Genomic DNA, 14,651 nt, shown 5'->3' on the forward strand with positions numbered 1-14,651 from the left:
TGCAGTTATTTCCACACATGTAGTATAGGGCACCCTGCCTTAGGGCTGTAAGGCCTGCTGTAGGGGTGGCTTACCTATACTGCATGTAGTGTCTGCAGCCATGGCACATAGGGGTGTGTGCACTGTTGTGTTTTCACTTTAGTCTGCACCAAGACACGCAGTCTGCGTGAGCTAGGAGAGGGGTGCCTTACGGTGTCAAAATACATGCTCCAGCCCGTAGGGACCTTCTTTGGTACCCATGCCCTAGGTACCTAGGGTAACATTTACTAGGGACCTACAGGGGTGCCCGAAGGAGTTGCCAATGGGAAAACAAGTGTACAGGTTAGTGAAAGATCAGGCACTGAGGACCTGGATAGCAGGACCCCAGTGCACCTTCTGTCAAAACAGCACTGAATACCAGGCAAAAAGTAGAAAGGGGGTGACCATGTCAAAAAGGGGCACGGTCCTCTATTGACTTATTGTGTGTTCCAAAAAGTGAGCTCTAAGTACACACCTTTAAGACGTGACCCTTATGGTTACGAGGTATGCAGTACAAGGCTTACTCAGAGAGGTGGTGTAGGGTTAGAACAAGAGCCTCCCAGTAACTCACAAAAAACTATTAATAAATAGATTGTTGAGCTAGTGATTTATCTTGAATGAGAAAATGTTCTGTGCTCACAAAACAATACTTGAAACTCAAAAAAGTATGTTACAACAATGGAGAACATTTAAGCAGCTTCATTCCATTCCGCAGACAGCACTACAACTAGCAAATCTCTTGCTCCAGCACCACATCAAAGTGCTCTTGTTAAGATGTAATGCTCAGTCTTTACTGTTGACAGTTAGTGTATCCTACCCATATCTGAGAGTGACAAGTGCTTAAACATATCAGGCTACGGTTCTATTAGATGATGGTGAGGGCTTGATTCTACAAAAAACTGTGCTATTTTATCTACAAGCAAACACAAACCTATTCCTTTTAGCAACTGTAGCTCTGAAAGGACATTGTGTTTACTTTGTGTTATTCACAGTGTTGCAAATTGGATGTCCATCTAGTTAGAAACAGTATTTGTTTGGTTCAGCCACTAGTGATACTTACACAAATATTGCCAAGTTACCACTAGCTGATCGAGGACTCAATGAACAGCATGGCATCTTATTTTTCAGAGCGAAACTGATTGAAGTTAGTTAACATAACTTAGTGACAGAATAATCACACCATTTGGTGATGGTACTTGACTTTAATGATAATATTTTCACCCAACAATGAGCTTTAAATGAATCTCGTCCAACCCACCAAATTCTGGCAGTGAAGGGACAGTGAGCTCCAGTGCTCTCTACTCAATTGCATCTGCTAGTCTGTATGACCATTTGCCAGGATGTAAGTCCATCTCCGATGAGAACCCAACCTAATCGCAAGACCACCTACACAAGAACCAGCAGGCTGAAGAATCTGAGAGGTGTATGCTTCAAGGGACTGTGGACCACCAATGCTTCCCAGTAAAGTCTGAGGAAAATGATACATTGGATAGTAGGTTCTATAACACTGAATTTCCTACACAACCGGACATATGGCACCTAAGCAATATGTAAATGCTTGGAGTTGCATCTCAGCCAAAAAAGGTGCTGGTACCTTGACGTTTTCTCTGCAAGTTCTATTTTTAACTTTCCCATTTACCTACCTGCTTTTAAAGTCCCTTTTCTTTGGAAGCTAAAGCACTAACTGAACAATGAAGTTACTGGGTGCTATTTACTGTGCCATGATGTATCTGAATTTATACCTCTTCACACCATCAGCCTTCAGTGCTTATTCCTACTACCTAGGTAAATAGTCAAGCACCATAGGAAAGTATCTTGGGTATCTAACTGGAATGGAAAAGTATTGTGTCACCTTGGGATAATGGTGGTAACCAACATTACTGACCATAGACACTCCCAGACTAACGAATCACCAAGAAAAGGTCCGATTCTGAAAATCTGTTTTGTTTCCATAAGGTTCCTGTACACATCCAAAATGCAGCAACTCTTGATACACTGACAATGTGTCTCATCCTAGAGACATTTTTACTTGAAGTGCATCAACAAAGAAAACAACAATTCATAGGGCATGGATGGGCTGGGGGAACAGGTGGCAACCCCAAGCACTGGGGTATACAGAGACTGCAGACAAGTCCCTGACCACAAATGAGAACTTGTAGCATTCATCTGCCCTTAGTGTTAGTGCTCATAAACTGTAAATGGAGCTGTAAGTGGTTCACTTTAAAATGTTCTATGCCACAGACCTTATTATCGAGGTCGAATAGGTATGAATCGTCCTCTCGCACATCAGCTTCGGCATCTGAGATTAGTTCACCAACATACCTGTAAAGCAAGAAGAGACTGGGTCAGCTACACAGATCATGATATGGTAAAATGCTGGTAAGAGAATCAAATGACCACATGTGATCACTTGACAGGGTGAGTGTCCTAACACAACTTGGATCTTGAGAGAGGACCCAAGATGCTAATTGCATGAAAACCTAACTTTATTTATTCTTAATCCTTTTCTCACCTTTAGCAGTTTCACAGCTCAGCCAGCCATGAAAGTGGCAACAAGCCAGTTTCAGGAAGCAAGAAGTGTAAATACGCAAGAAAAAAAACTTAATCAAAGTTCAGAAGTGTGGGGCTTTATAGATAAAAGGCAGATGACATTTTGTGGACACAAGAATGGTACATCAGGGGCCTACTGGGAAGGGAAAGAGACAAGGAGGCAATATATGAAGGCCACAAATGATTGATGAGGAATCAGTGGTGCAATGAAGGCAGAGGTTTAGTGACCAAAGGGTTGCGGGTTTGATGGAATTAGAAGAATGTGGCACTTCTGGAAATGAAAGGGAGGAGCAGCATTATTTGGACCAAAGGATATTGTTCTTCAAGGGCTCTTAGGAAAGGAATATTCCATGAACTTAGAGGAAAGGAATGTTTAAGGGGCACAAATAAAAGGTATATTTCATGGACCCAAAAGTAAGTGGCATTTTAAGTCCCCAAAGGAAAGATGTTTAAAGTTACTAAAGGATCTAGAATTTGAAGAACGGAAAGAAAGACGTTTCAAACACTCAAAATAAAGTGATTTTTCATGTGCAAAAGGAAATGACCAACACTGTAGATCAACCCCTGGGGGTCCCCGAAGCCTTCTCAGGGGGTCCGCGAGAGCCTAGAAAATTAAAAAATATTAACAAATATTGACAAATTAGGTCCCCAGCTTCCAGTAATGACTCAGGCGGGGGTCCCCGGATTCCTATGATGATTCAGTGGGGGTCCCTGGGTTCCATTAATGTTAAAGTGGGGGTCCACAGGAATCAAAAGGTTGGGAACCACTGCTGTAGATCCAAGGAAATGGCCAACATAGAACCTGAACAAAATGAGAAACCCAGAGATACAAAGAATATGGAGGAAATGGCGACGTAAGGTAAATGATACATCCAGGACTTAAAAGGAAAATGGCGACAAAGCAACTCAAAAGAAAACGACAATCCAGGGAAACCCGTAAGAAAATTGTGATCATGGGGCAATATAGGAAAGGGGAATTTCTGTGACCAGCATCACCCACAGGCCTGAAAGGTTCCCAAACTGTTTTCACAAGTTTTTAAAATGAAATATTAAGTTAAGTAAGGCATCCTCCGGAGCTCTGAGATGGATTAATATTAACTATTGATCTGTGAAGGCTGCGTAATTTTTTAGGCTGCATTTCTGGAGCCTGCCCACTGCTGCTGGGAAGCTGCACTCGCTGATAAAGGAAATAAAAGATGAACTCACTCGCAGATGAAAGTACCCTGTGTAATGGACTGCAAGGCCCGAACTCCCCAGCCCATCTTGGCTGTGCGGTAAAGTTGCATGCGAACCCTGTGAAAGCAAGACAGAAAATAAACCAGAGAAACTGTGTCACTAAAGAAACAAAAAGAGCAGATTAAGATAGTGATGTAAAAGGCTAATGGAGGAAAGTAACATTTTACTTGACCTGTAATAAAACAGTTACATTCTGGAGTCACATGTTATCCATTATTCCGTCATCTAGTGGTTGGGACACAACGGTTTCTTTTAGTCTATTTGATCTTTTATTTTAGGGACATCTTCCACTATTAAGTACATCAGGCATACGCCCCAGAGAACCCTCAACGTAGTTACCATCTTCAGGTTCTTTTTTCAGTTTTTACAACTTTGGCCTGGTTTCTTTTTATACTTTGCTTAAACTTCCTTTTTGCAAATTCGCCTCTTCTGGGGAAGTGGGAGGGTTGCATGTATATCCAGAAAATCCTTCAAGCTGCACAATTACTCCTACAGGTAAGTGACTACTTCATTTTGCAGCATGAATCTTTCCTGGATTCATCTGCTGTGCATTGATTTCATAGCGATATTCTTTTCCTTTCCACAGTGGGTATTTGCAAACGGTTGTTTCAACCCTATGTCCACCTGAGCATCATTACTGGCCTGATTATCCACATACTAATGTTTAGTGAATATACACAGAGGACCACATGAGCGTCATGCAAATATCATTTAAGGACACCTTAGGCAGGCAAGCGCTGCTCCCTTCTTCCTTGTGGAGTGTGACCTTGGCTTTCCTCACAATGTCACATCTCATGTTTTGAGACATGTCTGCATTTTCTGAACTATTCATCTAACTATAGTTCCTTTGGTGACTGGAAAACCTTTGCTTGCTTGTGCTTCCCCTTCCCTATTGGTTATGTCTTTTTTGTAAGTAATAAATATTGCCCTTCTAACATCCAACATATGTAGCGTTCTCTGCATTTTAGGCTGCAGAACAAATGCAGGCAATTGTATGGCTTGGTTAACAAGAAAATGTCACACCACCTTTGCGATAAACTGTGGGTTTGTTCTCATCATTACCATGTCCGGGTATATTTGTGTATAAGGTTCCTGTGTTGTAAAGGGTTGGTTTTCACCACCTCTCCTTAGTGATGTGATAGCGAACAGGCAGGCTGTCTTTAGCATTAGATATTAGAGTTCTACATTATGCATGGGTTCAAAAGATGCCTTCATATGTTGTGTGAGCACCATGATGAGTTTCTAAATAAGAATTGGTGCTGCCCTTGCGAGTGGTTTTCTCTCTATTGCTCTGCTTGTATACACCACTATGGTCGATAAGTGTACCTTGAGTGAGGCACACCAGAGTTTGTCATCTGGTAACTGTGTCAGGCATCTTAATGTAGGAAGCTGGCTCTTTATATGGGGTACTAAAATGAGGTATACCATGCAAAGATTCCAGGCGCTCCCTCCCAGGGGCTTGCTCTAGCAATCCCATGGTGTTCTTTTAGGGGGTAGTGTGGTCGAGCAACCTTAGGCTTATCAGAGAGGAGTGTGAGACATCTGCAAATACACACAGAGTCAATAAATGAGGCACGACTCAATAAGGAGATCCACACCAATGTACAAAAAGAACAAGTATCTTCATCTTTATTTTGGCACCAGAATCAATACGTTGAGGTAAGTATGTTTTGTAAGAAAAATCTTTACAATTTAGAAAAGTCGTCAGTGCAATTCTTGAAAGCTGCAATGTTATTCTAGGGAGGGACAACAATTACTTCATACAGGTTGAGTACAGCGACTTACAGAACCAATCTCCTTGTGTACGATGAGTATGGGGCAAGGTCCAAGGCCACATCAACAGGTCACAGGGGGCGGCACTGGGGTGTCCGAATGAGAGGTGAAATTCAGCATCAGGTGCCCAATGTTAGTCAATGGGGATCGATCCAGATGGAAAGAGGCTGCAGGTTAGGACTGGGGGTCCAGTCAGGGTGAGCCACCAAGTGGGCTCAATTTTTGCAATGCCCGGAGACGCTGAGACACTAGTTGTCATCTTCTCCTCTGTTCGGGACATCTAGGTTCTTGGACCGTTGGGTGTCTGTCGCCGGTGGTGGTCGCAGTGGAAGGGGTACACAGAAACAGGCTACAGGTGCGGATTGGGGGACCAGTACGGATGAACAAATAAGTGGGCTCCATTCTCACGAGCCTGGGGATGCAGAGACACCAGTGGTCCTCATTTCCTCCATCCGCGGAGTCGGGGTGCAGAGGTCCGTCGGGTTGCCGTCACCGGAGGTGGTCGCGGTTGAGGGGAGCCTGCCCAAAGAGGCTGCAGGCATCGGTGTGAAGATCACAGTGGGGAAACCCATAATGGAGTTTCTCTCTGGAGGGGCTGGGGACCACGCTAGCACCATTGGCCCACTTCAACTCGAGCTGGGGGCACATAGGCAGCAGTGCTCCTGGCATTGGGTTTTGGGAGTCCAGAGCCCTCTTCAGTGCTTCTTGGGTGCCTGCAAAGGTGCAAAGAAGCAGCTCTACTGCTCCATGGGAGTTTCTTGTGATGGGGGGAAGGAAGGCAGTCTACCTAGGTTTTTGAAAGTGTCAACAGCTGGAGGACGAGACATAGTTCTCACAATTGTCAAACACAGCAGGCAGGCTGGCAGGGTTGACGCAGAGTCAGTCACTGATCTTCAGTTCTTGCATTTTGCATTCTGGAGTGTCCTTCAGGTCAGCAGGAATCTGATTTCCTGGTACCAGGGCCTCTCCTAAAGGCTGAATGAAGGGGCATTAGGGAAGTGTACGGTAGTAGCCAATGGGCTACTTACCCCTGGAGTCACTAGGCCCCCTATAAGACCTCTTCCTCTGGGAAGTGGGCATAACCCTGTCCCAGAGTGCCTAATTCTGCCATCACCAAGATGGCAGACTTTCAAAAGTTGTGTCCACATCAGGCAGCTCATCTTAGGGGTGGGACTGACCTGAGAGGTGGGCACGCCTCTCCAACTGCTACTTTTCCAGCCTATCCATGTGCCAAATGGGTCCAGGGCAGGGGGGATTTGGGGGGGGGGGGGGGGGGGGGGGGCGCTTTTCCTTTGATGTGAGCCAGATCTACATATTAAAGGTGGTGGGCTCCTTTGAAGACCCCCTGCCTTTGAATGCAGATTCGCAGATCATCCTTTTTGGAGGGGTGTGCTAACACGCCTGCCAGAGCAAGCTTTGCTTCTGTCTGCCCGAGAGCAAAGGCTCTCACCCCTGGGGGTCAGAAACGTGTCTGGTGGTGGCAGGCCCGTTAGAACTAGTCAGCCAGCACACAGGTAAATAGTAGGTTTTTCAGGGGGCACCTGTAAGGTGCCCTCTGGGTGCATGTTTAATAAATGCATCACTGGCATCAGTGAGGGTTATTAATACCAGATGATTGATATCAAACATCCCTACTTTCATTGAAGCCATCATGTAGCTGGGGAAGACGTACTGACCAGTGTCCAGCACATGTACTTTAAAATGGCTCTCCTGTTCACTCACTATGTCTGAGAATCGACAAAGACATAGCAGGGGTATATCAGCTCTTGCAGATATGTCCTCACATGTGATATAATGCATGCTGCCTTAGGGCTCAAAGGCCAGCTCGTAAGGGTGACTTACACATATTGCACGCAGTGTTAGGGGACATGGCACACAGGCTGTGTGCCACATCGTGTTGTCACTTTCAGCTGCACCAAGACTCACATCCTGCAATGGCAGTCTGCATGTGCCAGGTGAGGGGGTCCCTGAGGGTGGCACAATACATGCTGCTGCCCTTGGGGTCCCTCTTTGGTGCCCAGACCCTAAGTACCAGGGGTACCATTTAACAGGGACTTACAAGGGTGCCAAAGGTGTTGCCAAATGGATAACTATTGCACAGTTTCAGGGAAAAAGATCTGTCACTGGGAACCTGGTTAGCAGGAAACCAGTGCACTTTCAGTCACAGCTGCATCATATACCATGCAAAAAGTGGGGGTGACCATGTCAAAAAGGGGCACTTTCCCACACTTACTTCTGCAGCATCCTGTGCCCATCCCTTACTATGGCCTTTCCTAATACACCAATGTAAGAATCTGCTCCATTTCTGAGCTAAAGACTACCTTGTAGTTGATCCTCATGTTTTGTTAAATATTTCCATGGCACTTGCAGGTAAGCCAATGTTTCTGAATTTTAGTTCTCAGGAACCATGCTGCTAGGTTCAGGGTAGCTGATTCAGGATGGTATTCATGATCCCTCTGTATTGTCAGTAGGTCCTGGTGTGCTGGCAGCTGCAAGACCCTGTCTTGTGGCATTTCAACTAGGTCTAATAGATCTAGATATAGAATTAGTGTCCTATCTACCTGATTGCACATCTACCACCTATACCAAATATATCAAAGGAATTCAGGGAAAAGCATAGGTGCATTTCCCTGATTATTCTACCACAGGGCATTCCCTATCTACCAGCTGTGGGGGTACCTCAATGCAAAACCTTGGTATTTTGATACTTCATAGGTTGCAAATACACCTATGTGTGGTGTGTCTCACTTCCAAGAGATGACTTCCACCTCCTTTTTTTTTTTAGCATATTTTAGCTACCACTCGTGTGAACCATTTCAGTGTTTTGTTCCCCTGGTACATGTATCAATACTAGCGTTATACTTCTTTGTGTAGCCTATTTCAATATGTCCTGTAATAGTTAACCCACTTGTCGTTAAGGAACAACAGAGGGGTCATGTTGTCCGTCTGAACCAGAAATATTCTTGCACCCACGTTTGGTAGGCCTAGAGGGCTAAAAAGACATTCTTGAATTCCAACACATTTATGTGTTTTACCGTTTCTTCTGGACTCCATATGCCCCGTTAGGTTTTCTACAGATACCCCCAAACCTCTGTGGGATGCGTCTGTTGTAATGTTACAGAGAGAGAAAGTAGTCTGAATGGACAGACAACTATATCCTTAAAAGTACAGATTTCATGTGACTATTCTTTCTGTAGCTACTGCTGGAGTGTCCTCATGAAATCTTGCATTGGGCATTAAGGATATGCAGGATGCCATCATGCTCTCCACTGTTCTGTCAGACGTCAAACCTTGTAATAGAGGCAAACTTGCTTTCATAGTGCCTGGATACCCCTGGCTATCACTGTTTTTAGTATCACCTCCTAGGATCCTATCTTCCCTCTCCGATTTTGTGGATGATCTTTACAAGTTCGACGAGAAGCCCGGCTTGTAAAAAGGTCCTAACCAGAATCTGATATAGTGCTGCCACTGTCCGAACAATTTTGGCTTCACCAGCCAATCATCTAAATACGGGTAAACGTATTATACTTCTCTACAGATGTGCTGTCACTACTGTAAGATCCTTTGTGAACAACCCTGGGGCAGACTTTACCCCATAGTGAAGGACCATGAACTGTTAATGCACCTTGCCCACGACAAATTGCAGGAACATAAAGTTTCTTACATGTAGGTGTAGTTTTGCAGCTTGAAGATTTTCTGGATTCACATGTTGTGCATTAGTTTGCCATCTAGTGGTTGGGTCCAGATATTATACTATTCAGATATTTTTTCCTTCTCTCTCTACGTTTGTAGGGCGTCGAGGGCACGTCCATTTGGTGTCTCTCTATGACATTGCTCAACATCTTCCAGAAGTCTCCACCCCACTTGGCCGTCAATGCCCACCAGTAACTGTCTAGAAGGTATGGAGAGACCCAAAGAGCGAGTTAAGGTACAACTCTGCTTAAATCGTTCTAGTGTTGAATCTGCCTTTTCATCAATGAGGCGTAGACCTCATCCAAGCGTGGCTTCAAAACTCAACATTAGTGTCACCTGAGATCGCTGGTGAGATATGACCGGTCATGTCCCATAGATCGTGGGTCTAGCAGCCAAGGAGAAGGCTGGCGTTTACTAAACGTAAAACAAGGCTGGCAGAGGAAAAAAGTGCTTGCCAAACGTTTTACACATTTAGACTTGTATCAGGTGGAGTCACATGGAAGGTGCTAGGGCTGACATTAATGGTGGATGCCTGAACCACCAAACTCTCTGGTGTTGAATGCCGTGTGAGAAATTCAGGATCACCTGGAGCTAGTCTAAGGTGACAAGTGACCTGCCTTTTGACAAGAGGAATATCGTTTTGCCCAACAGCCTATCTGTGAGCGCCTCACTAAATGCCACGAAAGGTTCAGAGGTTCAGTAGGAGCTTGGCCAGACTAAAGATTTTCCATTAGAATGCTGATTTAGGGGGGAGGCGGGGGCTGCAGGTCAAGCACCTTTGCAGTCGTAATCACAATCGCAAAAGATGCACTCTCCTCATTGGCAGGACGAGGGGGCGAGAGACATCCAGTGTCCAGAGAGGTTTCCAAGCCACTGACATTTTGTAATTCCGCACACCAATTGTCATCATATTGTGGGACAAATTCATCTCCATCATCACCACAATTCTGGCTTTAATCTGAGTCGAAAAATGTGATGTAGCTTAAGTGTGTAGCACTCGTGGTAAAGGCAGTGTGCCGGAATCAGGATTGTCAAAGGGCTGTGCTCCAGAGGACTCAGTCGAGGTCAAGACAAGCTCAGCTCTGAGTCAAAGGGTGTGGATTCTATTCTATATCGAAGGAACCAGCAGAGTGTATGGTGCTGAGACTAAATCTGGTGCAGAACCCGAGGCGGGTTTGAGAGGCACTGTTTGCTGTGACATCACTGATGGACCCGGAACAAGACTTTGAATCAGCTCCTCCAGGAGTTCGGGAGAGAGACAGGGTGGCACAGTGACCCCTTCGCACCTTCTGTGGAGATCACAAATGGTGGGAAGGGGCCATTTTTTGTTTGCTTTCTTGTACTTCTTCTTTGACTTACCCGAGGACTTCGACCGCGATAAGGATCTGCTGTGGAAACAACTTTGGAAGGAGGAATGGGACCTTCCTTTCAACTTCAATTGGTCATGTTGCAGAGTTTTGCAGTGTTATGTGACAGAGCTTTGCTTCACGATCCCAATCAGCCTTTGGGTTCATAAGGGCAAAGTCATTACAGGCCCTGGCGGTGTGTTCCGACCCCAAGCACCAGAGGCATACCTTGTAGGGGTATGTCACCGATGTCTATTTGTGATAGACCTCACAAGGTTGAAACCATGTCATTTTAGGAGCGAACATTTCAGTCAGATGCCTAGGGCATAATCACATGATAAGGAATCTGCTGTTAGAAGAATTCATCAGAATTCAAGTCTGTTTTGGACAGGCTAGAACCTCTGTTAATTTGCAGCTGTAGTCTTTCTGGCCTTTTCCGTTCCTTTAAATATATTGCTATGGCTGCAGCTCAATAACGGGTGTGATGAAACATAGATGAAGTCTGACCAATTCTTACACAATGCTATATTTGAAGATGTTCACTGTAACGCCTTAATAGGTTTTGTCCTCCTGTACCTCTTAAACCGAATACCCTAATCATTCTCAGAGTCTTTTCTCTTACAGAGTTCTCTGCTATGCAAAGACAAGAGATGGCTGGAGATTACTCAACAGTGGACGGGTGCAAGACATTTTACTTGACATAGGGATACAAGGAGATTAAGGACAGCTCAGTAGACACTCACTTAATGCCACTCTGTACCACTCGGTTCTTGCAGGTGCGCCAGCATGTGCAGGCCTGATTGCACTCGAAAATTAGTGGTGGCTCAATCTTGTTGAACTCTTGCAAAAGACGTGAATCCTGCAAGTGAGAACAAAAAAGAGGGCATCAGCCAAGGTGTTGCCTTACCAAAAAACAATGAAAAGATAACTTTAAAAAAATAAAAAAAGGCATCAGAAACACCGCAAACATAGTGTGAGGAAAAAACAAGCAGAGAAATGGGACAGGAAGGGATTATAGAAATCCCTTCAAGAGACTGGTACCAAAGCCAACACCACACATCTCCAAGGTGACTGGAGACCTCTTCAATACTAACCTTAAACCCCAAAAAGTGCTACACTCTTCCACGGAAAATGTTGCCAACAAGATAATCTTATGTTCCTATGGTCATAAAGGATACATAAACTTCAACAGTAAATTCTCCTTTTTAAATTACAGTCTTCAATACGTTAATACACCAATCTCCAGCAGACAACCTTGCTTTCAAGCTAATTGAAAAATCCCAGCAAGTATATAGCTTCTACACGTACTGATGAGCTACTGGACTAGGAATCAAGCATACAAGAAAGCAATTTTACTAAGGAAAAATTACTAAGAATTATGTGAAAAAGTAAGTACACTCATTTAGGATTTTATGATTTTACATATGTGGACATATCTCATCTTTATCTAGTCTTTCACCATGTCCTAAAGGTAGACAGATGTAACCTCATGTGACAAATACATACAAATTCACTTTGCCAACAGGTATTAAACAGAGAAACTACCAAGATTCAGAACATTCAGAACAGCAGCATATGTTGTACAACCTACAAGCCATTAGGCTCGGCCCTGTCAGCAAGTCTTTGCAGACAGTGACCTTAGAGGATGCTGTGAAAAATGTTTTACCACTGGTATCATGAAAAGGAAGTCTGAGAAGATCTGCCTCGACAAGCTTTTACGGTAGCAGGTTCAATGTCAGACTGTATGACCCATGCCATGTACTATCGATCTGTGTGGATGTTAGCTATGCATTGAAAAAAAGAAAGGAACTCCCATAGATGAAAATGCAGCAAGATACACTCCCAGGTCACCACACTGAAAGACCAGTCGGGTATTAGGTGTCTGCAACATAGAATAGTACAAAGACCTCCACAAATACAAAGAATCCTTGGTTGATCATGTCTAGTGACTCCTGCAGGCCCAAAAGCCTACAGACTGCTGTGGAGAAACTGGATCATGGTACACACGGAAATACTGCCGGACATATGACCAACAACACACATAACCAGATATCGCTATTCTTGAAATTCAGAAAGGGTTTATGAAAGATAATCTCTCTGACCCAATCTTGCTCTCTCAAACCACAGTGAAATGGTCTGATATCAGGTCAGCAGGGCAGGCAGTAAAATTTGTGCTCAAATAAGCCGGTAAGGAAAATAATTCCATAAATGCTTTAGGATGCTTCCTCTTTTGACAACTGCCCAATGTTCTCGCTGAGTCAAGACTACTGGTGACACCTTTGTGAGACACCAGCTCTACAATCATACAGGATGGGGTCAGTGTGGGAGTGTGAGGCCAGTGGGAAGATGAGATGAACTCAAGAATGAAGAGGCGTCTGATGGCCAATATAATCCTTTTCCAATTGACAAGACTCTGCAGTACACACTTTACATTTAAATTCCAGGAATAGTGTTACTAGTATTACAAGATATTACTTAGCAAAGCAGTATATCTGCCACAAGGGCAGCTTCCACAATAAAATGCAATTTGTGAATGTTTGTTTTATATAAAGTGGTCTTTTATGACATCTAATAAACAAGAAACAATTTAATGCTTTAGTCCATGGCAGAATGTCATTCTTTATTCACTGCAATTATCAGTATGTGAAGTAGAAAAATACAAGAAACCGATCACAGTGCTCGACATCCTAAGAGAGAGAAGAAAGCAAGGGTGACAAGGGACCAGAAGAGATAAACGAGATGTGTAAAGAATGGAGAGGGCGCAGATGTCTCCCAGAAGCAGTGCAAAAACATTTCAGATGAAGAGAGCAGATGGGGGACAGGAAGGGAAATGAGGGTAGGAGATCCTGGAAGAGCTTTACTAAACTAGTGTCTTTGTTCCTCTCCTTAACTCTACGTTTGTGGGCCATACAAAGGGACAGGGGTGGAGAGCTAATGAAAGAGGAACATGGGTATGCAGGGGATTTGTAGTAGGCTTAGCAATGTGCGGTCTGATTGCAAAGCAGTTCAGTTGCATGTGAATGTGCTCTATTGTATCAAAATCTTCATGTAGTCTTGACACACAAGCGGCTGTACTTGTGTAGTGCTGTGTGTGGTGGAATATACCGTAACGTAGTTACACCACTGTATAAGTACTGTATATGGAGCATCAACTGTGGTGCGTGCCATGCACAGTGACAAAGACTTTTGTTTACTTGTTGTGAGAGCAGTGTGAGAAATGCATGCCTAAAGCTAGTTTAGTAGTAGTTTTTCAAGGGTGGCTGTCAGAAACCTTACCTTGTCATACCAACAGCGAATGCTCAGTTGCCCGCAGAGACAGTTACTGGAGGAGCAGTCATCAAAGCAGTTACAGTGCTAAGGGAAAGACCCGCAGGTGAGGAAAATAGTTAGAACACGTGTGAAGGACTGAACCTGTGTAGACTTTGTTCTTAACAAATCTGCAGACACTAGATCAATATGTCTCTTATAACACTGAAGTGATTGCTGCACATGCTGCCAAGTTGTTCTCTAACCACCAAAAAATAAATTTTATAATTAAGGCTCTCTGTTTTCCGTTTTTACTATTTTTACATATAAATATAGATAAACTATGTGCTTTCCTGACAGTATTTATTTAAGAGATGTACAGCACTGAAAATTGGTGGGGCTTTTTGCTGGCTCTGAGTGCTATCAGCCACGATCGTCATGCTCAAATTAATGTAACTATGCACTATGTCAAGTGAAAAAAAAAAAAAGGAAAGGACTTCCTTCACTAACTGCAAACATGCACATGTGTATCATAATGCTGATGTCATTGCATGAGTCAACTATTGCATACTGCTTACAATTTTTTTTTTTTTTTTTTTTTAAACACATTTTCCAGCATAACCTGTTACATAAATGTGGAAAAAAGCACTAGTAGCCACTGTATTCTTTCACATAACTCAAATATGGATAAATACAGATAAGATGAGCAAAAAAATAAATATGGATAAATGCAGGTGGAAATAGTAAACAAATATATACCATAAAACCAGAAGCCTTTTTAATAAAAAA

The 14,651-nt window shown here is 43.7% G+C and overlaps 1 protein-coding gene across 5 annotated transcripts in view; it reads right to left on the reverse strand.

Annotated features, from left to right (window-relative positions):
* Positions 1-14,651, reverse strand: part of EHMT2 (euchromatic histone lysine methyltransferase 2) — a 220,706-nt gene that overhangs the window by 73,572 nt on the left and 132,483 nt on the right. For all 5 annotated transcript variants that reach the window (XM_069237196.1, XM_069237195.1, XM_069237194.1 and 2 more), the window contains 4 exons: positions 13,893-13,970; positions 11,360-11,475; positions 3,775-3,861; positions 2,262-2,340 (listed from right to left, as the gene is read on the reverse strand). In XM_069237196.1, the coding sequence (XP_069093297.1) occupies positions 2,262-2,340; positions 3,775-3,861; positions 11,360-11,475; positions 13,893-13,970 (360 nt within the window). The remainder of the gene's footprint in view (positions 1-2,261; positions 2,341-3,774; positions 3,862-11,359; positions 11,476-13,892; positions 13,971-14,651) is intronic.

This window comes from Pleurodeles waltl, chromosome 6, assembly GCF_031143425.1.
Source record: "Pleurodeles waltl isolate 20211129_DDA chromosome 6, aPleWal1.hap1.20221129, whole genome shotgun sequence".
NCBI lineage: Eukaryota > Metazoa > Chordata > Amphibia > Caudata > Salamandridae > Pleurodeles > Pleurodeles waltl.